The sequence below is a fragment of the Tyto alba genome, unplaced genomic scaffold (assembly GCF_018691265.1).
Source record: "Tyto alba isolate M040663 unplaced genomic scaffold, T.alba_DEE_v4.0 Super-Scaffold_2, whole genome shotgun sequence".
Lineage (NCBI taxonomy): Eukaryota > Metazoa > Chordata > Aves > Strigiformes > Tytonidae > Tyto > Tyto alba.
Window position 1 is genome coordinate 54,063,284 of NW_024881282.1, and position 27,056 is coordinate 54,090,339.

General features: G+C 35.5%; 1 protein-coding gene across 10 annotated transcripts in view; it reads right to left on the reverse strand.

The window, feature by feature from the left end:
- Positions 1-27,056, reverse strand: part of MON2 (MON2 homolog, regulator of endosome-to-Golgi trafficking) — a 78,850-nt gene that overhangs the window by 7,802 nt on the left and 43,992 nt on the right. For 6 of the 10 annotated variants that reach the window (XM_032999816.2, XM_032999811.2, XM_042792397.1 and 3 more), the window contains 15 exons: positions 26,873-26,953; positions 26,714-26,787; positions 26,545-26,635; positions 25,107-25,208; positions 23,072-23,074; positions 22,756-22,866; positions 21,787-21,962; positions 18,364-18,526; positions 17,567-17,860; positions 16,675-16,873; positions 14,161-14,789; positions 9,285-9,428; positions 8,722-8,739; positions 8,332-8,460; positions 6,257-6,447 (listed from right to left, as the gene is read on the reverse strand). In XM_032999816.2, the coding sequence (XP_032855707.2) occupies positions 6,257-6,447; positions 8,332-8,460; positions 8,722-8,739; positions 9,285-9,428; positions 14,161-14,789; positions 16,675-16,873; positions 17,567-17,860; positions 18,364-18,526; positions 21,787-21,962; positions 22,756-22,866; positions 23,072-23,074; positions 25,107-25,208; positions 26,545-26,635; positions 26,714-26,787; positions 26,873-26,953 (2,405 nt within the window). Of the gene's footprint in view, positions 1-3,500; positions 3,566-6,256; positions 6,448-8,331; positions 8,461-8,721; positions 8,740-9,284; positions 9,429-14,160; positions 14,790-16,674; positions 16,874-17,566; positions 17,861-18,363; positions 18,527-21,786; positions 21,963-22,755; positions 22,867-23,071; positions 23,075-25,106; positions 25,209-26,544; positions 26,636-26,713; positions 26,788-26,872; positions 26,954-27,056 lie in introns of all 10 variants that reach the window. The other 4 variants (XR_006165298.1, XM_032999817.2, XM_042792396.1 and 1 more) reach the window with 4 other exon arrangements.

Below are 27,056 nucleotides of genomic sequence, written 5' to 3' on the forward strand. Positions count from 1 at the left end.
ATAGGCAGATGCAAGGAAAACAGAGCTCTGGACTGAACAAAGACCCAATCTGTTCTGTAAGCAGAGGAATCAATGAAGTATTGTAGTGACAAGCAGACTGGCATCCTTTGGCTTATTTCCAAACTCCCTCCCCAGCCCCCAGCTCTTCCCCACCCCACATCCCTCCCCGGGAAACAACAGACATGTGGTTGGTAGTTCAGAGCTAAGCACGTGCTCACTGGCAAGGCAGCTGCCAAGTATACAATTGTGGACCTGTGCCAGCCTTGTCCTCATAAGGGTACTCGTCTGGGCCTGTCTTCTCCATCCCACTGCCAATTTTAATGAAAGGTTTAGGAACTCAGGAGCCTTTTAAATCTCATTCAAATCTGGTTAGTTTAACTAACAAGTGTTTTGTTTTTTTCCCAGTGCTCCTAGATGATGCTGATCAAGTCAAATAAGATTTTTTCAGGATAGGCTTTCTGGGTGCTTAGCATGAGACCTAAAGTTCAGTCTGCATACCTAGAGATAATTTTCAGTTTTAACAATTCTAACAGTATGTCCCAATGTTCCTGCTTCAAAAATAAATGTATCTCCCTTCTCAAAGGAACTTTATGTAGATCACTTCAGCACTGTCTGTGAAACACTGAAGTGTTGTATACATGTATGACTAGAAAAAACCCAAAGACGACAATGTGAAATACTGTATTTATTACTGGTTTGTGTGTTAGGCAGTCAGGAAGTCTGGAGTTATATGTTGGAAACAAAGAATAAAATAAAATACTGAGTAGCTGTTCAGCCAATACCTTTCATAACATGTAAAGAAGTTTACTATTTAAAGGTTTTGAATAGCTATATAAACTATTATGATGCATACAAATGCAGGTCAAGTTAAAATACATGGGAAGCTTTCACTCAGAAACTTGCTAATTTATGACTGAGGGGACTTTGAGCTGAGGTTTACTTAATACCTTAAAAAGGTATTAAGACCCTTCTGTCCAGTCAATCACACCTGATTTGCCGTACATGCTACAGACTGTGCTACATACTCGTTCATGTAGCAAATTACTCCCAAGTAAATACATTTTTGTAAGGTGTCTATATGAAACATCTATCTAGGAGCCAAAAACTTCGCTGGTCTGATGCAATACAGCCAAACTGTACCAGAAGGGTCGAGAGCCTGGGAAGATAAGAGGCAGCGCGATGCCGACTGCTGCTATGTGCAGGCTGCCCCAGGTACAGAGCTCCCGGCCGCTGCCCACTGTCTAGGGAGGGATTTAGAGCCTGACAACAAAGAGCTAACAGCCACCCAGAGTCCTGCTGTGCACAGCAGCACTCTGCTCTGAAGCATCTTTTTGGAGAGTATTGATTTAATTCCCTCATGTGAGCACATACTTCTGCTCTAGTAAATTATATATACACACTCATTTGTTGAATTTTATTTTATATAATGGCTTGACATGCTTCCACAAAAGCCTCTGGGAAAGAAGAATGATATGAAATAATAGACAGATCGGCCTCTTACAAGAAGACAATTGTGTAAATTAAGTTACAAGAAATGTATTAATTTGTAAATGTCATTTTGATTTATAATAAAAATCAAGATTATCGAGGCTCCTCAACTGTAGCTTGTTTTTTAAGAAAAAAAAAAAAAGCTGAAACTTATTGCTTGGAAGTTGCTAATTCTCAATGACAGTAACATTTTCCTTTCCCATTTACCTGGGCTCTTTTGACTATATTTGAAATTTCTTGATGTACAAAGCTGCAGAGACAATTTCTGCTGTGCTCTGTACTTTTTAAAACATCGGTGAGTATATCCCTATTCAACCCCATAGCTAGCTTGAAATCTGTTCCTGTCCAAAAGTCAGAGGCAAGACGATGCAGGGGAGGTTCACTGTTTTAAACTCAGAGATTCACAGAGATTTAGTTGAAGTGTTCTAACCACAGTGGCCTCTTGCCTAACCATTGCCAACTCACTTTCAGTGGCTGAAGCAACATTAGGCTATCTACACATGCGATTTCTAGGACCACAGCGATTAGAAGAATTATGAGTTAGACGAGAAAGATGTTTAAAATGTTGATTAAAAATTTAGAACATCAGTGAGATACGAGTTTTATCTTTCTACGCTATCCTCAGCCAGGTAGAGACTTTGGGAATGTGCATACAAAACTGAGACGATATGCACTGGGATACTTTAAAGAACAAAGTGAAAGTGAGAAACTAGCCAAACCTGTTATACAGTGTTGCTAGGAGGGTTGACTGCAATAAAACATGAGCAAGTTTTACAGACATGCAGATGTTTCATAGCTAAAACCACCCCAGCAGTGCTAGGTCAGCTTTGAAGAATAAAGGTTTGAAGAGCGGGTACCAAAGGAAGATATTTACCCAGCTTCGCATGAAGTCAGGGCAGATAATAGCATGGAACGTGTAGTTTGAATAGTGAAAAGTGTGGAGTATGAAAAGGTATACAGGAGTGAAGGAAGAAAAGTAAGTTTCTTTGTGACAAAACATTTCAGTTTCCTTGAAGCGGAGCGCTTAGGAAAAATTACAGAATTGCAGCATAAAAAGGTCAATTTTCAGTTCTTACCTTATTCAGATCTAGCTGAATATATCTAACTGTATTCCTGTCACAAGGGGTGACGTGTTGGATAATGGCAAAAAATCCAGATAATGCAGTAACGCTGTTACTCTGTCTCTCCTATAGCCTCTTGGGATGTCTCTGAATTGCATTTTCCAAATTCTTTGCACTGCAGAACCTCTTCAATCCATGCTGGTCTTCAGCAGCGCAGCCAGATTTGTGCACTTCTGCACCTGACTTAATAAACGCCCTGTCCTGCATGGCATGTTTGCAAGTTGGAAAGCCACCAGGGACGACTGACTCACAACCACAGTAAGCCACAGTTATGGTCAGCAGGGTCACCAAAACCAAGTTAAGTTTACAGTCACTGACCTAACTAGGAGCACAGGGTGCTCTCATCTTCTCAACTGTGGCTTGGTTAATTGATTTTGGCGATACAGACAAAAATCCAAGTACTACTAAAAGCTTTAAAAAACACAACTCATTGTTAATATAAATAAATAAGGGAACACAGTGAAAAATGGTTTTTATACCACCTAGCTGGCCTAAAAGACCAACGTGGACAGTTGGAAAGTACATTCCCATTGCCTTCTCCTATAACCTGAAGGTATTATCTGACGGCACCTCAGTGACAAATTTTAGCTGTTACTTTCAAAATAGTGAATAGATTCTCCCAAATTACTCTGGAATAAGACACCACTACAATTAAAATATATTTTCTATTAGAACTATAACAAAGGAAAAAAAAAAGAAAGAACACAGTAAATTTTAAAATTCTGAATTTAATTTACTTAGAAATGGAAAAACTACAAATGTAAGAGACTGGCTAAACTGCAATTCCAATCCACTAAAAGACACAGTTTAGAAAATTTTAACACAAAGGGATAGGCTGTCCAAGGCTAGTTTCACAGAATCTTGCACGGAAGGAAATCACAAGAGAATTACCTCAATGTGGGGAACTTCCACAGCTACCTCTAGAGCCCTCCTTGCATCACAGCGAGAGAGGCACACTTCAGAAGCATTGTGGGGAGGAGGAGGAAGAGGAGGAAGAGGATGAAGAAAAGGAGAAATGACCACTATTACTAATAGTCCTGACTACTGGCATGAGGCAGATGTACTCCTCCTTAGCTTTAACTTTTTTTATGACCGCAAGGTTCAGGCTGCTAGAGGGAACAGAAGGGCTATCTATCCTAAATCTACTAAGAGATAGGGCTTTGACTGCAGGTAGAACTATGCACGTAGGAAGACAACTTGCTATTTAGAACAAGACAGATATCACGGGGCCAAAAAAATCCTTCAACCCCAAACCAGACTTTCAATAGCCATACAACGTACAACTATTTAAGCAAAAATCATCTCATAACAAGCAAGGAAGAATAATGATAATGGCCATTAATTATAACAACAAGTTAAATTATCCTGCTGTAGCCATATGGTTCTATAATTTAAAATACAAAAAATAGGCTGATGGTTTCTTTTGAACCTTAGAGCTTCGAAGTGAGAGAACAGAAAAGTTTCATATAACTTTTCTGAGAACATCTTTAATTCTAATGAAAATGCTGATCCCTAAATCACATTTTGTTTGTAAATTTATAGAATACACTGGTGTCTAAAAAGGCAAAACCAGACTTAAGTGAAGACAGACAAGTTTCAGGGCATCATAAATATTCACAGAAGTACTATTTTTCCTTTAACTCCAGAGAATATTTGCCCATGTATGACAGCTGGCAAAAGCTATTAGAATTTATGCCAACAGTGATTGTTTGTAGCAAGCAACATGTTAAGATGGAATTTCTATGGTTGGAACAACTTTCAAGAAATGTATCAATCACTCGTAAGTTAAGCAAAACAGATAACATATTTGGCCAAAAAGGTCATGCAGATGATAGTGGATTATCTTGAATTACATTGAAGATCTGTGATAAGATTGCTTCCCTGGTTTTGTGGATGATTAATACCCCAAAACTGTAGCAATGCCAGTCTGGGTCAGCCAAAACCATGCAAAATAGATACGTTTCATCTGTTCTGCAGATATTTAAGAATAATTTTCAGCAAATAGTAGTACATATTCCCAAAGTAACTTCTAAGCGAACATACGTTCTTCTACAATAACCTGAAAAACCTTCATTTTGATTTTGTAAACCCAACAATGATACTGATTATAGGGTGTTAGCTGATCTGTACTGCCTGTCTCGGAATGGAAGGAGGACTACTAACCGCAGCTGAAAACAAAATGAAACAAGATATTGCAAAGATTATTTTAAATTAAAGAAACAGCGAAGCATCAAACTAAAAATATGGATGATTAAAGTGTCTTATGTAGCTGATGAGCTTGGTTATTTTAAATTCCTATTTAAGAATATTTCTTCAAAATATATGCAAAAAACAAAAGAAAAAGTTTTTCATCCAATTGCCATATAACCCTACTGATGAAATTCCAAACCCATTCATTATTACAAACATTTTTACTAACGGTTGTGTCTCTCAAATTAAGCTTCATTGGTATTTATTTTTTGTCTATTTTGGGCAGGCTGCTATTTATTCATTATTAGTAAATACAGCTGTGTTTTGTTGCTGATTTTTTTGTGTTTGAAAACTGTACACACACAAATACACAGCATATTAATGTTAGGTACAGAAGAACTCTACCATGTTCTATTAAAAAGAACGATTAATTCATTACTGAAATCAGCATATACACAGAAAACCAGGGAATGAAATTTTTCATATTCCACGTCACTTAATCTGAGACACTATTAGATATACTTAAGCTACTTCTAAAAGATGCTTACTCACACGTTCACAGAAGACAGAAATTCTATACTGCTCCTAAGCAATCTTCTACAATAGTTAACCTTCCTTATAGTAAAAGGTTTCCCTTTTACCATATTCTGAAGATTTATCAGTTTTCCTAATGAACAAACTAATAGATCAGATTGTCCAAGACTCAAATAGTTATTATTTGTCACTTCTGGACTTTCTCAACCCGCCCACATCTACAGAGTTCCATTCCTGAGAGATTATGAATGTACTTATACACCTGCCTGTCTGTCTAGTTACAATTCTGAATATTTAGCTATCCTTTTCACCAAGTATTATAAATAGTGTGGATAATTATTAAGGTGCAGTCGATTTATCTTGGGTAGAGACAAATGCAAGGAAACTATGAGATTCTAAATGAACAGCAATGAAAGAAATAATTTTCCAAAATTCTTAGTAAGTTAAATATTTCAAGATGGAACTCAAAAGAAATACATACAGTTAATGGTGTTCACCTTAACTAAAATAAAAAAATAAAAATAAAAAAATTATTGTTGCAAATCTGTTCAAAGTGAGAAAAGAAACAAACCGAGTACACATCAGTAACTCTTTGTCAAATCTATAGTAATTGTCCTCGGGAGTTCATACAGAATTCACTGGCCTGGTCAGAAAGGCTGTGCCTTGTATTCAGAAGTCAGTTGAGCTCTTTCCTGATCTGACATTTCACCTTTTTCAATTAAGTTTTTTCTACTACTTTCTAAAAAAATACTTTTTTGAAGTAGACAGACTGGTTAACTTTTTTCCTTCGTTCATTTTCAGGTAACAAATATCTCTAAAGATAAGGCTATTTTTACTGAACTCTACTAAGACATTTACTGGACAAATTACTTACAAATATTTTCCAGTTCAAAAAAAAAAAAAAAGAAGGAAATTGTGTTTACCTTTTGGTGAATAAAAAGTCTTCAAAAGTATTCGCTAGCTCTGGCCACATACTGTCAAATTTTCCAGAAGATGCATGCTGCCTTGCAACAGGTAGTCCAATAGAAAGAACTTTGAGAAGAGAAGAAACAGCTAGCTTCCATGTGCTTTCAGAAGGACAGGAGTATTTCAGACTAAGAGGTATTCTTAGTGTCTGCAAAATGAATGTTAAGACAAAATTTATAGTTGTTCAGCCACATCTAAGAATATGACAGGTTTCTGCAGATCTTGACAGACACTGTCTTAGATGATAGTACACATCCCTAACTTTTCTGCTGGTATATGAGATACTCTTTTAAAAATATAATTTACCATACACCAGAAGGCTAAAGCACAGCTCTGTTGCCAACTACAAGGTTAGAAGTCAGAGTTGATCCATTACCAATTACACTATGAAATTACGTACTAATTTTCTTTTTCTGTATTGCCATCCACCATTTCTGCTAAGCCTGACAAATGGGCTTTCCTAACATCTAACAGACTGCAGGCAGTTTGTTATTACGGATGCATTCTGGAGAGTTTAGTCCCATTCCCAGCAAGCTATCCCAAGTGCTTCCACAGTAAAGAAAAAAGCCTCATTAAATTTAAACTTTCCCTACTATGCAAGTTGAACTGTACACATAAACACTGCAAGACACTTGGTCATTGCTGACTGTTAAACCACACGAAGTTGAAAAGCAAAAAGAGTTAGTGAAATTCTAAGAGAAAGGCTGCAATACAACTCAAATGTATAGCAAACAGAAACACAGCAAATTTTAAGTCTTTTAGATAGAAATACAGCTTCAATATCTATAAAAGAAAGTCATTAATGAGTTTAAAAACATTAAGCATATGTACTATTTACACTGTATGGATTCCTTTTAGCCTTGTGAGTCAAACTAACTAGAGCCTGATACCAATTTATCTTGGAAAACTAATTATTTAATTTACATTTAAAATACATAGTGACTAAATTTGGGTATTACACATATGCCCCCAATGCTTTTAGTGAGGTCTCTGTAGAAAGCAAAGGGAGGAAAGAGGATACAACTCACTCTCGCTCTCAAGAGTGAGTCAACTGTAATTAACTATTGCCGAAAATTACGAGAGCTAGGATGGAACCCTAGAGATAAACAGATCATTTTATTTTGCTGCTGTTGTTCACAGGGTTCAAATCTAATTCCAATATCAACATGGGTTTTAGAGATATTAAAAATAATTTAAAACCAATTTTCATCTACTGTAATAGATTACATTATTATCAACTGTGAACATTAAAGAAAAGCGGTGTTTATATCAGTTTCACCTATCCCATTAAAACAGAAGTGGAAAACAACTGCATTAACTTTGAAATGCAAATAATTAATTCACAACAGATTCCAAATAATACCACATACCTATTTTAAACACACCATGTTTCTAAATTTCTATCCAGGAACAATCTGATGTCAGTCAAGTCATTACAAACAAACCTATGTCATGTATATTTTTTTGTCCAGACATTTACTACTACTATTATTTACCAAAATTATTTGCTACAATGGAAACAAGATCAAATAAAGTTCGGAGTTTGGCAATTTCACCTTAAAGGCACACTTGTGCACCCATAACATTTCATAGCTACATCAATGACATACAAAGTTATGAGAAGCAAATCAAAAGTAATAGTTAGAGCACGCATCCCCCAAAGTAGATCTCTGCTAGTCTACAGAAAATGGTCTTTGGCCTTCAATGCCATATTTACTAAGAGCCCTGCTTATCAGATTCAGGCACATAATACTTTCAAAAATTAATATTTGTGGCCTAGCAAATTTGTTAATTTTTATCTTAACACTGAAATACTGATGCTGACATTATCCAGCTAAAGAACAATACACACAGCCTAATCAATAACCTTGCAGCTTCAAAAGAAATTACTACCTGCTGCTTATCTTCATAAAATACCAGTTTGTTTACTAAAGCTTACCAGAAAGTGTTTATCAACACTAGCTCAAAATAAAACTCACTATTTTCAATAAAAGATCCTTAAATTCAGAGCATATGCAGGAGAAACTTTTACCTTAATAATGTTCTGAAGAACTTTCTCTGTTACCACAGCTTTATGGCAAGCTGTCTTTTGGTATAAGTCCACCACAACTTCCAATGATCTCTCAGCAAACGGTACGTAATTCAATGCTACCCATTCCGCCTAGGAAAAGAAATTAGTAAATTATTGAACTATATGTGAAAATGTAATAATTAAGGAACAGAAAATGGATTGTTTGCATTGAACTTTTAACGCATGCAAGGTTTGCTAAGAATATGGTCCAAGCAACAAAACTGCAAATACAACGGAGTCCGACTATGAAAATGTACTCTACCTTGAAGTAGAGCACATTTTAAGTAGGAGAAATGTTGCAGTCTAGGCAAGCAACTACATTAGGACAATCTTTAAGGAAATTTAACTCACCGGTGCAAATAGTTGTATCTAGTGTGATTCCATTGTGTTCCAGGACAAATAGAATAAGAAGAATTAATACATACATAATAGTTACCTCTTCGATTACACTGAATCAGATGCTCATGCTTAGTGAACAGCAGAGTATACAGATAAAAAGAATTACTGAACACGTCCATATTCTCTACAGCATGTGCAACTCAAAAATTTGCAGCTTGAGGGAATTTTCTCCGTTCAAAATTATCGTGTCTTTCTATTAAATTTGGTGTCACATGTAGGACAAGTTATTTTAGATTAATCCACTGGACAAATTCAGACACATTCACTATGTCTAGTGTCCAGGCAAGCCCTTTCTTAGATGGAGAAATACAAAGCATAAAAGCAAAGTAGAATTCAAAGGGAGCAAACAAAGGCAACAAAAGAATGTAAAAAAATTCTAACAAAGTACCTTAATACACAACATGTACAACAAAGTTTTTACAGATAGAATAAATGCATCTTGCTAAACAACCTATATCTGAAGCTGAATTGAGTTCACCAGCCAAGTGAAACATGCGAGATTTCTCATTAATTACCTGATTATACTTTGCATTTGCAATGTGCTTTGTTTCCAGCTGTCCATACTGTGGAGGCTTGCAGGAAAATTCTACAAAGGCCAACAGCTGGTCGAAGATTGCAGGATACATTATCTGCATACTTTCTGAGCCCACACATATAGCCTATACAAAAAAAAAAAAAATACAAAGCTTTCTATATATCTTGAGCTTTCACATTCAAAAATCTGCATCAGTACAAGGAGTTCCTCAAGAAAAATTCCCATATAAGACTATACGAGAGTCATGTTGTATAAAAGACAGTGTATAGTTCTAACAGTTTAAGGAAAGAAGTTTTGTTGTTTTACTAAAGTAAATTAAGTGGCAAGCTAGCTGTATTTACTAAACTAGATATGCCCACGTATCTAATTTCATCCAATAAAAGGTATCTTTTCTTTATAAACTCTGCTTTGACATGACAGTTATATGTAAATCTAATATAAGTCTTGTCTGTTGATCTCAGACACATTTTTAAGCTCTACTTCAAGGAACATTTAAATCTCAGAAGTAATTCATACAACATTCTTGTAAGTAGTTAAGATTGTGTCTTACAGAAAGGAACATAAATAAAATGAGAATGATGTGATTTTGGTATAGCTAAAACTCATAATCTTGCTTTAAAATGGAAAACATTTCAGGAAAGGTGTACTTAGATGATGTCAATGAAATATCATGTTGTCATAGGCTAATGACTTCCTGTTGCAATATAAATCCCAAGGCAATTTTAGGGCATTTACTTTCAAAGCCAGATACAATGACTCTGTGAAGTTACTCCAATTATTCTCTGTCATTTTAAATGTCTTGCTTTTCCTCCCAAAGTCTCTCCTCTCAAAGCTTCAAGAAACAGTCTATTTATCACCCCACAAAAAGATCCTTGTGTTTGTACTGTCATTCTTCTCTGGGGAGGAATTAAACCCCCTTTTCATTCACCACAGATCATCCATGACAAGTTGTGGCTGAAGTAACTCAAGGTGCCAACAGATCCTCCATGCTGAGGTTGTGCCATGAGCTGTGGCTGCTGATGGGCTATGAAACTTCCTGACTTTACAGCCATGAGAGGGAGCAAGCCAACAGAGTCTACAGGCACTGTCATTACTAGATCATCCCGAGACCTAGCTGCACCTTCAGGCAGTCTACAACCTGCAGCAAAGCACCCCATGAATCAGCAGTGGCCTTTCCCTTTTCCTCAGCTTCCTGCAATTCAAAATGCATGTTTAATGCTCAGAAAAGCTTAATCAACATTATGAATATAGTGCAGCACTCCTAAAAAGCCATACTCCTTTTCTGGTGCTCAAAAAGATGCTTTGATGCTAGATACTCACCTATGTGGCAGAGGACTAAAAGGTTAATTGCTGATCTAGAAGTATTCAACACCATGTAAAACACTTTCAGCTGATATGCTGCTGCACTAAAGTCATTGCACTAAATTTTAACAGGTTAATGCAAGATTACATACCTATTAGAAAAGGTATAAAAAAATATTTTATGTACCAACACATGGATTAGAAAGTGAAAGAGAGCATCCACAACCCCCTGGATAACTTCTGTACAGATGCAACCTACATTACCCACAGAAGACTATCTTAACATCTATAATGGCAAAACTTCAAAATACGTTTGCCATTCACTCCACATTGTTAGATTTTTACTATTCATTTCAGGATGAGTGGAAAATAATTTCAGATGTTGCTTTTCCTGTAATGGTGAACAAAGGCAATTACAACTTCCTGTTTGTGCATGACTAGCTTCTTATTTTTCATATTTTATGAAACTCTTGTAACATTTTTATTTTAGAAATAGAAGCATTTTCTATTCAGTCTACTGGGGTATTTTCAACTGTAAACATTATCCATATAATATTAAAAAAAAGAGAATTAGGTCACTTAGTTTTGAAAATTGACCTCAATAGAATTGCTTATCAGAAAGATTTATGCCTCTGTCTCACACCAGGTAACTTTTATCTAAGTGTATGAAAAACTCAAAAATAAACAAGCAAAGTGTGTGACTAAGGATGTTGAAAGTATCTTTAAGAGCTGCATATAAAACAGAGTAGTATTTACTGCATTAAGTGCACTGATTTATGTACTGAAGTAGAGAGACACGTATAAATCAAAAAGTAATGGCCAGGCAACAACAAAATACAAACGAACCAAAAATAAAATACTCTGCAGATCTTTGTTTGTAAACAACGTAAAATTTGATTGTAAAATTTGACACAGTACATTTGTTTCAGAAATTTATGCTTTAAAGCATTCTGGTACTAACCTTCACATTTTTTAATAGTTCAGATCTATCTAACAACTCCCTGAGCAACTAGTGCCATGGACTATTGGTTTAGTTTATTTTTTTTACAGCTCTCTGTAGCTAATTCTCTACCATCTTTGCCAGTGTATGTAAATATAGCCTTGAGTTTACCACACCCATAGCTCAAGAGGTTTGCATCCATTCTGCCTGTAGAGGCACAATTCAAATGTATCTGATCGCCAAGTGTGTATGTGGTTCCTCTGTCTGATGAACCAGCTACCTCAATGGAGAGTTGACCCAGAGTCAATGTAGGGAGGTAGTGAAAACAATCAGAGGATTTGGGCTCGAGTACAAACTTTAGCTGAGCTACAGTGATGAAACAGGCACTTATACTACAGCAGTGAAAGACTAGAAAACAAGTTCTAATAAGGAATAATAAGACTAAGAACAAAACAAAGGGTGTAAAATGGGCTCAGCACACAGAAGTCTGAAAGGAGAACTAAGGTTCCCTTCCAGTCCCAGGTTCCTGAGTTGCAATGTCCTTTGCTAGTGCAATCACATCATAAAATACTCTTTATTAAACCAGTCAGGGGCTCAGTCTTAAAAGTGTCAGGGTTTTTCAGTGGTTGTTCCAGAACTTCTTAGAAAAATCAGAACTGACCCAGATCTTCCTGTATCAGCAAAGAACAAAACTTAATCTGATCCCACCATGTAAACATGTAAGAAATATTTAGTTTAAAAAAAGGTTGCAAGTATTTACATACTCTTAAACTGTTCCACTAGCTTCTGTGTGTACTCCTGAGAATATTAATTCATTTCAACAGAGGAAGAAGATGCTGTGGCCTCCAGCAAAACCACCTGTCAGATGGCCTTTGCTCCACATCGACACTGGCTGCCTGCCTTACCACGTGAATCGTACTATGTTTTGTAGCCAGGAGGAGCAATCGTGATTTCACAGAACTGACAATGTCCAAATATATTTTAACTTATTTTTTTAGTGATTTCAGTGCTGTTCTGTTAGCAATATAACTATAGATGGGGCAGGAGGTACTGTATGAATTCAGGTACCTAAGACTTCCTCTGTAAGTTAGCATTTGCAAAGGCTTGTAACTGTCATGATAACCCTTTCGACTGGGAGTAGGGAAGAGGGGATGTCTCTGTTTCTCATGGGGAGTTATTGCTTTTGTTATTGTTTAAGAAAACTTCAGCTAAAACAGTTCAAAGTCTTGACAACAACAAAAGTATAAAAAAATGTGCAGATTTTCCTCATGCTAAAAACTCTAGTAATGCCTGCAGCTTTTGGGAGCTAAGACCATCTGGATAAGGAGACCGGCAAAGGAACAGAAAAATCTGAGAGATGAATATATGGAGTGATTAACTGGGGAAAACAGGACTTCAGCAGGACTGAGCTGCTGGAAAGTGAAGGGTACAAAAGGGCCAAGCCTGACTGGAAAAGGATGAAAATGTAGTGGATATGACTGGTGTTAAAATTTCATGTTATTTATATCCCCACATACAAAACTGAATTAATATCAACTTCTAATCTTACACCTCTGTTCTCAAAATACATTAATGAGTATTTGTTAAACCCATAAACTAAAGGAATGGCTGCAAGATAATGATTCTGCCTTGCTTGTAGGGTTTAAGAAAGTATGAGATAAGTCAACCCACACTAAGCAAAAAGAAAACAAGATACTGAATTGCTGCTCATTTAGTAGGAACCATGTGTTCTATTAGCTAAATGGGGCAGGATCATGTCAGAGGCAGGAGGGTAGGTATGACCACACAGTTAAGCAAAGTAGTCATAACATGAAAGCCCAAAGGGAATTAAGTCAGGTCACATGGGTAGTTTTAATTCTGGTATCTTCCAAGTAGGTTTTTTGAGGTGTTTGGAGGTTCCATTTTTTTAAAGCAGAACTTAATATAAATGCATGATCTCACTCAACTTTGCTTGTTTTGAGTAAGTTTTCTGAATGAACAATGTATTTTTCAAGGAGATATTTTACAACTCCAAAAAGACAGAAGTAATACTTTAACTATCTAGAAAAAGGGCACCCTAATTTGCTGTTTACAGATTCACTTGCATGAAGGGTGCTCTTTGAGGATGAATTCTATAGTAAGAATTTCTTGAGCAGAGATACAGCATTTTCCTTCAACACTGATTAACAAGAGCCAAGAAGGTAGGTAGTCTGTCAGACACCTTTTTATACTTTGTTTTGCAAGAACTCAAAGTTCACTATTCTTCTAGACTTTGTTTATGGATGTATCTGGGCAATATAAGGAATACTGTTTGTGGGCTTGTTCCTCCAGCTCCATGTACAGACCTTCGTAACAGTAAAACACCTTAATATTAGACAGACAAGTAAATGGCTACAAACACAGCACAACATTTAAGGTATTTCTGCAATCAAGCAAAAGTGCATTTCACAAAGATTACACCATTCCTTCTAATGCAGAGCACCTGGGTTGCACCTGATTGTTCTAATACAGTACACTGTGCAATTATAAGTAAGTTAAAAATTCATGTTTAAGTCACCACACTACAGGTACAAAAAGAAGAACTGAGACACAGTGCAGTTTAACTTTCACCACGCATCTGAAGTTACATTGTTACCTTTTGTAAAACATCTAAAGCTGTAAGGACTGCTTCCTGTAAACTTGTCAAAACTGCTTCAGTGTAAGATGGAAGGATGAAAGGGGAAGCATCAGAACTGATTGGAACTGAAACAGCACCGTGCAAAATGACACCCAGCTTTTGGAGATCATCCATGCTGAAACCACTTTTGATGTGTTGGTAAAGAGCTGGGAATATCTGAATTAAAGCTGTAAGGAAAGGCTGGCTGGGAATGAAAGTCAATTTATCACAAGTAATTGGAGGCCTTGTACTTTCTGAACCAATCCTATACCAGCTGTTCCAGGCTGCCCACCAAAGATTCAAATCTTCAATTTCATCTGTTATTACAGGTGGTTCAGATCCACTGTATCTTCCTATTCTTTCTCCTATGGAGTCAGTTCTCATGAATGATCTGCCAAGACTTGTGGCAGTTGTTGTCCCTACCACGACAGGTACAGAAACATTGATAGCAGGTGGTGTATCGGGCTTCTCTGAGTCTCGGACAGGAGAAACAATTTGTAAGATCTCCTGGAAGCTTTTCAGAGCAGCCAAGGAAACTTCATTATTTTTGCTGAGTGCTGCTGATTGGATGTGATCAAGAAGAACATCCCAGGCTTGGGGAAAGTCTCCTATTTAAAAAAAGAGAGAGGGGGGAAAAAAAAAAAAAGATCAACTTGGAACTGGCTTCCTATTCTCCTTCACACCCATCCCGTCTCTAAAAGGCTGTTCATGTACTTGCTGTTCTAATACAGAGAAATTTCATGAGGCTAAGTGATGACTTGAATGACTTTCAGAATACATCAGTTCAACCGTAACTAGAAAGAATAAATGTGACAGAGAAACACACAAACATTTAGAATGAAACATGACATCAATGTTTATGTCAAATTTGCTGAAAAAATCACATACCACATCCCATAATAGCAGAAGACGACATTTTCTTTATTCAGGATAGTGAAACAAATTTGTTCTTAAACATACCAGATGTCTGTTGATTTCAGAAAGTGCTAAGCACACACAAAGAATTAAGGGTCAAATCTACAGTCTAAAGGTCAAATCTCTATATATAATCTATATATGCACTTATAAAGAATTGATTGTTAAATGCTCTGATAATTTTACTGTAGAGGAAGACTTCCTTTTTGGAGTTTTTCATTAAATTTAGCATTAACTTTTAATTTTCTATGTCACTAATTACTGGGATTAAATAATTAAAATAGACCTGTATTGTTTTAATTTTATATTCAGCTTTATCTCAAGTTTAATAGTTTAAAATCTACTACATTTCTGCAAAAGGCCAATACTCCTGACAGCTATTAATATGTTGATATCTGTATCACAAATAACCAAAATGAAATAAAACCCAACATATTTCCAGTTATATATATTAATTGCATACTATGGTATGGTGAAGGTATATTAATGTAATGGGGCATTTTCTTTGCAAGCTATACATTCTTTATATCACATTTTTATTTTTGAAATTAACATACTGAAGTAATTCTAGTTAACCAAACTGGAAATGAAAACTGTTTTGAAATCATATCAGACTATCTCTGTTTAGAAGACTAAACTGAAACAAAACATTTTTTCTTTACAAAACAGGCATGAATGCTGAATTATATTACCTAGTTCAATATATTTACATTATTCAACTGTATGTAACAGTATTTTACATTTTGCAATAGCTTGGTAAGTGACCTAATGTTTCACTTCTATCAGGAGAAAGCAAAAAAGAAATCAGGAAAAAACAGAGCCCAAGGAAAAGGAAAATGAAGAAATCAAGATACCAAGGAGTTATAGAAGAAAAATAAACAAACTTAAAAATGGGAAAGGTAAAGATTTTAAGGAAGAAGAGGAAAAGGGGAATTCACTTCAGTTAAATATATTAGGGACAACAGTGAAATAAATCAAACTGACATCTCTGTACAAGACAAACAGTGAAGGAGTATCATGAGAGGAGAAAAAGAATCACTTGAAATAGTAGGTAATCTCAACATTTTTCCTGTCATAACAAGTCCAATCTTTTCATTAAAAAATTTCCTTTCTTCTTTTCTAAGCTATATACTTCACCAACTTTATAACTGAGTTCTCTTTACATTGTAAGAGTACTGTTAAACTTGACACACTAATGCCATGGAAGAGATCTAGGCAAGTGTTGCATGACCTTAGACAGACAAAAGGAAAAACATGTTCTGACAACCAAAGGAACAGAAAAAATATTATTGTTATCAGACTATTATAAATTAAAGTTATCTGGCACCCAGAATTGCAATTAGCAAGGTTTAATCACAAGTACTATGATATGGAAGGTGAAATCGGTACTTACAATTTTTGGCTCAAAGGAGCATGAAATAAAAACTTTGTAATTTTCACCAGATTTGAGGTGAGACACAACAGAACACACTTTTAAGCTAAGATTAAGATTCTTGCCCAGTACTCTAACTGAAAAAACACACAAAAGCAGAAAGCTTATCACTGTATCTTTCAATAACTTTACACTATAAATTTTACCTAAAGGCTGCAGTAAGTATCTTCTGGTATTAAATATTCTTGCAACTCCAGCCAGTGTTAATACCCATGTCTCAGCCCACTGTTTCTCAGCTGTATCCCTTGAATGATGGATGAGAATGTTGCCTCCTCCTGATTCAATCTTCTCTTTGTCAGCTGTGGTAGAAGATTCTCGAACCCTATCCAACAGGTGAAATAAAACCTGTAATAGTCAGAAAAAGAGGAAAAAAGCAACTTTTCAAGTAACACAGTTGTATTAATGGTAAACCAACAAAAAATAGCAATTTTTCTAATTGATATTCACTTGCTAAGAGTCAGAAACAGTATGATCAAAACCAATGTGAACAGTGTTAGCACTAACAGAAGGCTAAAACCAATGGATCTCAGATACCGCACATGTACAACAGGCAACAGACTCAACTACAGCCTGACTTTTTCCATTGAGGCACAACCAACATGACTATCATCTAGAACTGGGCATTCGACAGATCCTCTCAAATAAGAGAGCCAACACACAGTGCAAAGTAAAGCTTGATCTAATATCAGATCAACCCAATCACACAACTCTCAAACGTCACCGCATTTTCACACAAAGAAAGGAGTCATTCATCTTCATAAGAAGGGAGCAGACTTTTTACACAACTGCCGAGTAAGAAAGAAATGGTCAAGATACAAAAATTACATTTCATAAAGAGGCTTTAAGGGCCAGAGAAAAGAAAGCATGAAAAAAACCCAAACCAAACAAATCAAAAGACAATACCAGACTTCTGTCACCTTAACTTATCTTTAGAAAGTCTTAATAAACTAGTCAACTGATATTAAAATAGTATGTCAATGGTTACCAAAATGTGAATGGAATTTAAATAAACCTTCAGTGGAAGCTTATGCATCATACCTTCCATATTACTGTGTGCCACGTTGAATGTTGCAATAAAGTTCCATGAGCACCAATAGTAGAAAATAATGTCTGCCCAGCACTCTTTCTAACTGCAGGTCGGGGATCCACACACAGTTCTCCAAGTTTGGCATACAGGCATAACCAAAGACAGTCAAATGGTGGTGCAGGATGAAAAGGTCTATTCAGCATCACCCCCTTTTCTTCTGCCTGTTTCTGCAACACTGCTTCTTCTTTGTTTAGCTCCTTTTCAATTATTTCACCTCTTTGGAAAAAATAATCCGAAATATTCCACTACAAAATAAGACATATGCTGTTGTACAGTAAAAATATTAGCATGCTCTTAATTATTAAAGAAATTGTTTCTCATTTTCACATTTTAAAGTATTTTGCGAAGTACATCAAGATATTAATTTCCCTACAGTGATGGAAGAAAATCAGCACATAAGTACTGCAAGGTACAGAAAGTAATTTTCTTGGCCTCAGCTCTTAGGCCCCAGTTATACATGGAGTACTAGAAAGGGAAATAATGTATTAAAGATAAGATAACATGGTTACAACACAATACTACTTCTTTACCTAACCCTGGCATCACACAGATTAAAGATAAAATGTGCTCAATTTACTTATAATTTCAAATGACAGCATGAGAGTTCAGTAAGAACTCCAAAAATTGGTTTTGGCTTTCATTTGTAGAACTGACTATAAATTAATTTTCATTTAAGGAAAAAAAAGAACAAAAAGAAAAGAAAATGAAAGCCAGAAGCAGCACCACTGTAGGTTAATATAAAACTCACCAACAAACCAATTGAAGTTAAGCTAATATTTAGCTCTTGATTGTGAAGTCCAAAGCTTCCTGCAACTTCAACAACTATTTGTAGACAAGTACATGGCATTGTTGGAAGAAAGTCTGTCACAACCAACTGAAGACACTGGAATGCAGTCCGTATTAAGGACTCTCTTAAAAAAACAAAACAAAAACAAAACACACACACACGCATTTCAAATTTCTTGAAGAGCACAGGAATGCTTTGAATACAACACCTCAGGAGATAGCATTATTTAAAAAAAAAAAAAAAAGTTTTTGAGATGAATTTGCAACATTTTAAATGTTTCAACTAGCGGATTTTTTGAGATACAGCATTAAATTCAAGCTTCAGATTCTGATAATGTATTTTAGCTCATGTTAACTAGGTAGTAAAGTTGAAGTTTAGACTCTCCAGTGGTCATCAGCTAATTTTATATAGTAAAGTCCACTTCTCTGCACTACAGTTCTAGGACCTGTCAAGTTAAACTCTGTCAGCTAAAACATTCTAAAAAAAACCCCAAACAAAACAAAAGAAAAACAAAAACACCCACAGACAATATAAAGCTTAAGTTTAGGCATGATCATCTTCCAAAGAGTAAGATGTTCTGAACAATTTCTTCAATCAGCAGTTACAAATTACTTAAAGTATGCCAAACAGGTGTGCAGAGTGTATTTTTATTTATTAGGGAAGATGCATGCTAATGTAATGGTAGTCATACTTGCTTCAATACTATATTGTGTTAGACAAAATCTTTTCAAAATATCTGCCATTAAAAGGATCTTTAATAAATACTTTGCCTTTGAAATTAAATTCTGAATACAAACATAAAATAAAAATGCAGTGTGGAAAAGTTTTGTAAGAAGGAGCTCTCAGAAGCAGTAAGTTAAACTAAAATATATAAGTATAACTAAAACCTTCTTTAGTGAGAGACAAAATGAAGGAATCAAAAGGAGTGGTGGAGTGTAGATAATATAAAATAGGGAAGCTGCATTTATATTTCAATATAGGGTTATTTGTAATGCTTATTGTTTAATGAACAAAAGAAAAAATTCCAGAAGTTTTTAATAGAGAAACTTAGTGTCCTTCAGAATATTCCAGAAAAAAAATTTCAGAACATAGATATGGCAGTTACATATTTCAGAATCTTAAATAAAATAATATTTTTTTTCAATTAATTCAAAATGAAAATCATAGGTGGGCCATTTCTGCTGTACTGTAACAGCCAACATGATATGGATGCCAAAGGAATGCACAAGAGACTTCACATGGACAATGATGGTATAACTAATAATTCTCTAATATGATGCATACTGCAGAGAGAAATCCATGCTACCACATAAGACCAAAGGGTTTATCATTGCTATACTACTGGAAGACATGGTCACACACTACTTTCCCCCATATTTGTTACAGGAGTCTGTAAAGTGAAACACACCCAAAACTGTTGCAGTTCCTCTCCACTGCAAAGTTCCAGCGGTATGTGACCTTCAAGGACTCTAAGAGAGAAGGGAAGGAGGCAGGAAATGGAAGTGTATTTACACTAGTCATTTTGAACAGGTGAGTTAAGGGGAAAGTAACCTCTCTGTAATCTTCAAATATGAGGCTGCTACAACAAATTCAAAACACTTAATTTTCCAGTTAATGTCCCACTCTACCGTGTGTTTGGAGAAAGGTTTCCAAGTCCTTCATGCAAGTGGCAACAGCAATACAGCTCTTCAAAATGTAAAATTGTCCTTAATTTTATAGGTGGCCACCAGAAATGTAAATATAAATTCAAGAAACTTAAGTGTAGCTCAAAAATTTAGGGTTATATAGGGTTTTATCCATCCCTACAATAAACAGGGGCATCCAATTGAAAAATTGTGCAAATAAAGACTTCCTTTTGTTTGGCAGGCTAGTACTGTACAATCAAGAAGTGACCGAAGTATCACTGGCTCTCAAAATAGCACCTTCTGTATTTATAGCAGCCTGGCAAGAAGTTCTCCTGGAAGGTAAATGCATTTCTGTCCTGGAATTCAGGATGTTCCCTGACCAGAGGGAAGACGCTTGTTAGGAAAGTCTCATGGTCAATAAGTTTATATTTAAAATATGATAATAGAGCTCACAGCTTGTGCTCACAGCTATAAGTGAGGCAAGAAATTCAGTTCTTTCCCAAGGAGAAGGGGGCTTGCTACATTTTTTTTCCCTACTGTAGTTGATATGATGTAGGCAAACAGTGCTGTGTAGTTGAAGTAGATTATTCTGTACACTTTGTAGCAGACTAAGATACAACACAAGAGCTTAGTAACATCTTGAGATATCTGCCAGTGAGGTATGGGTTTGAGATGTAAAATGACCTGAAGACTGTCTTGAGAAGGAATTTGTGTTGGTTCTCATGTATCAACACCTATAGTGAAAATCAAAAGGCATGTAAGGAACTACAGAACACATTGCACCAAGTGTGGAAACAGCAGGTACCAAAGGAAGCACGGTTACCAAAAAGAGGACGCTCACAACCAAGAATGCCAACATCCTTGGGGATTTTGGTGAGTGCTGCTGCCTGAGCAAGCAATACTGGTACAAAAGCAAAACCCTTCAAGCACCTAAAGGGGCTTTAGGAAGTCTTCATATGGCCAGAAGGCAGACAATAAGGTGGAGCAAAAGCAGAGATATACCAAGGTGAATTCTTCTGATACCAGAGTTATTTGCTGACCTATCCTGGTCCTAGCCTTGACTTGCACCAAAGCTGTGTATAATTCTTGGTGCTTACACTTCCACGGCCAGATGCTCATTTCACTGCTCATTTCAAAAAAGCTCCTTGCAACTTCACCTCTCACTTTCCCTTGTGGGCAAGAGGACCAGTCCAGTAACATTCCCTGCCTGTTGGCAACATCCAGCTGTGTTAGTCAATCAAGGGATTCACCCACAGCAAGTAAATAATCTTCCATCCTTCTGCTACCAGCTGCCATTTAGGGAGGAAGGCTTCAACAAAAAGAGAGCATTCAGAAGATGACACACACTAGAGACTACCCAAAAATTTAAGAAGAAAAAGAAACAACAGAGGAACTGTGAGCAACAGCTAAGTCATAAGGAATTATATTCAAGCACCAGAGATGCGTCCAGCAGATAGTTAAGATCAAATGAACTGGCACAAGTACTCCTCCTCTGTGTATACTGCATGCTGACCAGAGGAGAGGGTAGAGTGGAACAATATTCTGGTCTTCTGAAACATTAATTCGGTAAAATAAAAATGTGCTACAGGAAAAATTAGAAAAAAAAAAAATTTGCTAAGTAAAATTGTTCATAAGCTAAAAAATTACAATAAACATTATGGCTATTATCAAAGTGGTTATTAAGGTAAGAAAATAAAGGCAGAATTCTTTCTGCTGTTCTTATCTTACATGATTTAAAAATGTTATTTCCACCACTTACCCCTGATCACTTCTGATTGCTCCCATGACTCCAAGCACCAATGGCCAACCGGGTCCTAAACTGTCACCCTGACTTTGCAAAATCTGTAGCACACACTCCAACTGCTTGATTCTGATATCAGGATGACTAATGTTTGACAGTTCCTTTAGTGGATTCAATAAAAGCAACTGCAGTCTCTAAAAGCAAACAATAAAGCATATTAAGGATGCTAAAATTTAACCGATCCTTAATTATTTTTATGTATATTAAATGAAAATATACAGTACCAGTTGAAAGTCCATTAAATTAATTCAGTAACTCATTTATTAAATGCTCAAATTCAGTGTCAGACTGGTCTTTCTAAAAACAGTTTATAAAGGATCTCAACAGGAAATCTACATTTTTTCTTTGATTTCCCCCACACACACCGGCTCTCCAGGTCCCTCAGGAATTAGTTACAGCATACTGTCACAGTTGCATAAAAACCATTAGGCAACTTTACACTCATCCAGCAAGGCTAGATTAGCTTCCTACTAAACAGACGTTGAAAAAACTACTCCTTGAACCTCAGTAAAAATATTAGAACGTTTTATTAATAATGGATTGAGTAACTGTGATTTGGAAGGTTAGGCAATTTACACTTTACCTGCCACTACATCACACATATACTTCTGAACACTCTGGAATTGTTTTGCACTCATAAGGGTGATCTATGATTTGTTCTAATAAATGGATATAATATGTAAGCATCACCACTCTTTGATACGCATTTGAAAAAGGAGGGTAGTTCATTAGAATGCATGAGGTGATTCTCAGTAGTTACATCCGAATGTTACAGCTGTAGGCTTTATAAATTCAATAGTAAAGTTGTTTTATGAATGCCTCCTATTCATTGAACTGTAGAAAACTTCCTTTAGGGAAGATTTTGATTTCATGTTCATTTTAAGTTCCAGAAAAGGAGGAAAGCAGCTCTTCTTAAACTTACTTTACCTGATTCTGAGATAATGGAGGATCATGGCTGAACGTCAGTCCCGCTTTAATGAGAGAAGTTAAAGCTTCTGCTCCCCATTCTCTCATTCTGGAGTTTGGATGCTGACAGACCTGAAAACACAGCAGTGGTTTTTTTTAAAGTCAGTTTTATTTAACCAAGATTTGAATATATGTAATATATTAAAAATTGGTATTTTAATTATATTAGAATTTATACACAATATTGTAATACATTTTTACAACAATACAGTGAATCTCTAGATTATAAAATTACGTTTAATAGTAAAACAAAATATTATCTTTTGGACAGACATACCTTCTGAATAAGGAAGCAATAGGAAGCAGTGAAAAACACAGAAGGAAACATAATGAAAACCACAGCAGTTCAAACCAAGACATTTTCCAAAATGAATATACTAACAGCTAATTCAGATAAAGATTGATTAAAAACCATCAAACAGCTCTTCAATGAATGCCTGAAACTCTCAGGTTTAACTTGGCCTTGAGCTACTATAAAATTCAAAGTTTCATCTTTCACACACTGCTTAACATAATCAAGTAAGGAAGCATGACAGCAGCCAACACAAAGTGTCTGCTCTTCTATATTCTCAAATACAAAAAGTAACTACATAATAAATGTAAAATAAGCCTTACACTTCACTATTTGAAAAACTTGACAAAAAAATAACAAATATTATTTCAAGCATGTTTCAAATGTGTGTCTTCATTTCTCCTTGTCTCCTAATTATCTAAACCTAATAGTTTTGCTAATTGCCTTTTTTAGAACAGAAAAAATTAAAAATATTTTGCAAACCCATTGCATAGATACCGAGTATGAACTGTACTCCCATATCTGATGCACTACCCTCAAACAAGTAAGTCTACAGTTTCATTGACCTCTACATAATTATTTCCACCCACCATTCCAGCCCTAGCTCAGATGGTGTGAGAATCCAGAATCAAAGTCCAAGACAGGATCATAAGGAAGGCTGATAGTTTTAGTTGGTGGACCATTCCCTTATCAGCCACTAGACAAACGGAAGAGGAGGACAATGAAGAAAAGCTAGCTTAATGTTAAAAAATGCAGACAAGAAATAGCTACTCTCCTGAATTACTTATATTTTTGCTACCTTATATAAAAAAAGAAAGAATTTGAACTACTTCATGATGCTCTGAATCTGACCAGATAATCAGTTCCAGAGAAAGGGAACAAATTCTTCCCTCAGGTTGTGCTTAACTGAATTTGTAGCTGATGTTTTCTCCTTCCTTACTGTACATTGACAACTGAAGTTTAAAAGAAAATAAGGCAGTACTTTAAAAGAAATTGAAATAGACTGTGTATTTCCTACAAAACAGTGGCAAATACCCACAATGGATAACAGACTGAAACAGACTGTTTACTAGATGAAAACACAGAGAATCAAGAAGTGGATGGTGAACGTTATTGCCTTGGAGGGGGAAAAAAGACAAGAGACAAAGATGTCTGCTTTAAGTCTTTAAACCACTAAGTGTTCAAATTTCTTATAAATAAGAGAGTATGTGGAGAAGATCTCCATAAATAAGGTTAGAGACGGCCAATCCTTAATACTGTTTGAAATAATGCAGTGGTTCTAAGGAAGTGTCTGATAGCTTTTCTTCCTCATTTTCCAGAAAGTTTCTCCTTTCCCACTTTAAATTTCTTGCACTCTTCTACATATCTGTGTAGAGAATTAAAACTTTACAATTACACTGTCACCTGTTTTTAGTTTCAAATTCAAAATTTAAGATTTTTTTCCTTGATGGAACACACTTTTCATGCTGAAGTTAAAATTCTTAAGAAATTAAAATAGGATTATGACATCTATTTTTACTTTTGTACAGTATTCTCTTAAAGAGATGATTCAAAATGTTATCTTAAACATTTTTAAAACAAACTCACTCTTTGTTAGTAAATCTAATGGCTTCAATCTATCCAGTAAGGACACAAAAACATATCTTAAAACATATCTTAAAACCTTTGTAGATATTTCTACTATGTGAAACTACAGTGAAAAACTTGTTTATGTTACCTTTACTATACTTCATATATGTGTTATAGTTAATCAATCATTTTAAACATGGCCATGTTTAAAACATACAGAGACTGATGGCACCATAAAGACAAAGTCAATAAGATATATTAAAGTATTGGGATTCAAATATATTAAGTTCAAATCGTGATTCATTCAAGTTGCAAAAACAAAGTGCACAAACCAAACATGTACATACAGTTTAGATTATTTTTTTTAAAATCACGCTTTAAAAATGCATTTACACAAAACCTTAGCAATATAAACTAAGTTCTAGTAAAACTGATAAAAGCAATTGGTTACCTCCAGAAGATGACCAGTCAGAGGTCTCCAAAGAATCTCAATCCTGTGCATGTTAACTAGTCCTGTTTCCAGTAATTTAGCAACAGCAAAAAGTGATGGTTCCTTAATAAAATGGAATTTGAACACATGACTTTGAGGTAACTCGGATAATGTCAGAGCTTTTTGTTCCATTATAATTTATAAATTAAGGTGCAACTAATCACAATGAAGTACTGTGTTTTGTAGGCTGTGAGTGCTGTCACTCCATCTTAGGTAGTGTGGCTGGGAAGTTTCCACAGCATCTGCAGTACTTCACGAGAAGCCACAAGGGGGTAGCAACAGCATACCATGAAGAATGCTGCTTTCATAATTTTTCATAGTTTTCTCCAAGTTTGACAATAACCAGAGCACTGATAACCCTTTTAAAAATCTCATTTTAACATGGTCCACCCTCCAACCAGTTTTATAACATAGTTTCCTAGCAAAATAACCTTTTTCCTATCACAGCTTCTAAAGTTAAAATTATATATGAACAAACAATATAGAATATTTAATTTAAGAATCTCCTTATGCTTTATCTTCCATTGGCTTCATAAATGCCCTGCAGGAATATGATACATTTCCAATTTCCAATTCATCACATACATATGCAAATATTTGTGATTAGCTTCTTTTAAAATTTTTTTTTTAAATCAACATATAGCTAAAATGACTATTGTGCTGGAATTATCCTCTGTTCCCATTTCTGCTGAATTTTTATTCTCATTTTCAACTGATTTTAAACACAAACATTGCTTATTTTAATTTATTCTCTGTTGCTGTAATTGTCAAATATTATAAAGCATATTTTCTGTCATCATTATCTCTAGTGTAATAGATAAAGGAAAAACTATCAGTAACTCTACTTTGGGATTAGATTATGACTAGGAGAATATATACTCAATCATATTCAAAATCGCAGGGCTCTAACTTTTCTGGGCTAAAGGATGTTTACTGAAGCTGACAGGAATACTATGATTTTCCCATGTAAATATGAATTGTCAGGGTTTTTTAATATTTAATTAAATCGTCAGGCTTTTTCTGAAGTATATTATAAAAGAAAATTGAAATTAAAATGAGCACCTCACAGAACATACTATCCAGAATGCCTAACCTCTGAAATTGCAACAGCTTCTAGAAGTTTTATCTGCCCACAATCTGATTAATGGAAACACATGACATTCCGTAGTTAACAAAAACCATACCAGGAACAATGAAAATGTTCAGAGAATTTAGTAACCATATGAACCATTATAAACCAAGACATTCTCTGGTTCATAATTTGTTTTTTTATTCTAGAGTATCAAATGTATTACTGTCTTAGTATTAGAAATAGTTAGCTTAAAGGATAAATGTACAAGTCTTCTTCCTGTTTCACAAAAACACCTAAAAAGAAAATAAAGAAATTTTTTTATTATACCTTATTGTTTCCATAGGCCATATCCATGGCTTCCAGAGATAAGGAGCAAAGGGCATTTATTAAGTGATGTAAAGACACATCATCAAGGTACCTGAAAAATAATAGCTATCAAAACACTGTCAAGTTTGATATACACACATTATTTTAATTACAAGATAAGTTCTCTTACTGTGAGCTTTCAAAAAGCCTTGAAAGTATGTTGGATATAACTGGCAGATCAGTCATAACTGCTGTAGTCAGAACCTTGAAGAAGAGACAGAAATGTGTTTTATAGATTGCAATAGAAAATACCACAGTCATTAACTGTAAAATGAACAATCATGCTTACTGTGCTGGGCCCTTCTACAGCTCTTCCAGGTTTTAATGCACCCCCAACACCAGGCTTCAGTCCCAGAATCCACACAAGGTGCTGAAACACAAAAAGGATCATTTTCAGCAGAAAGCCTTTTCAGGCAGAGAGGAAATGAACATAGTACTGGAGCTAGCCAGCAGCCTTCCAGCCAAACAGAATT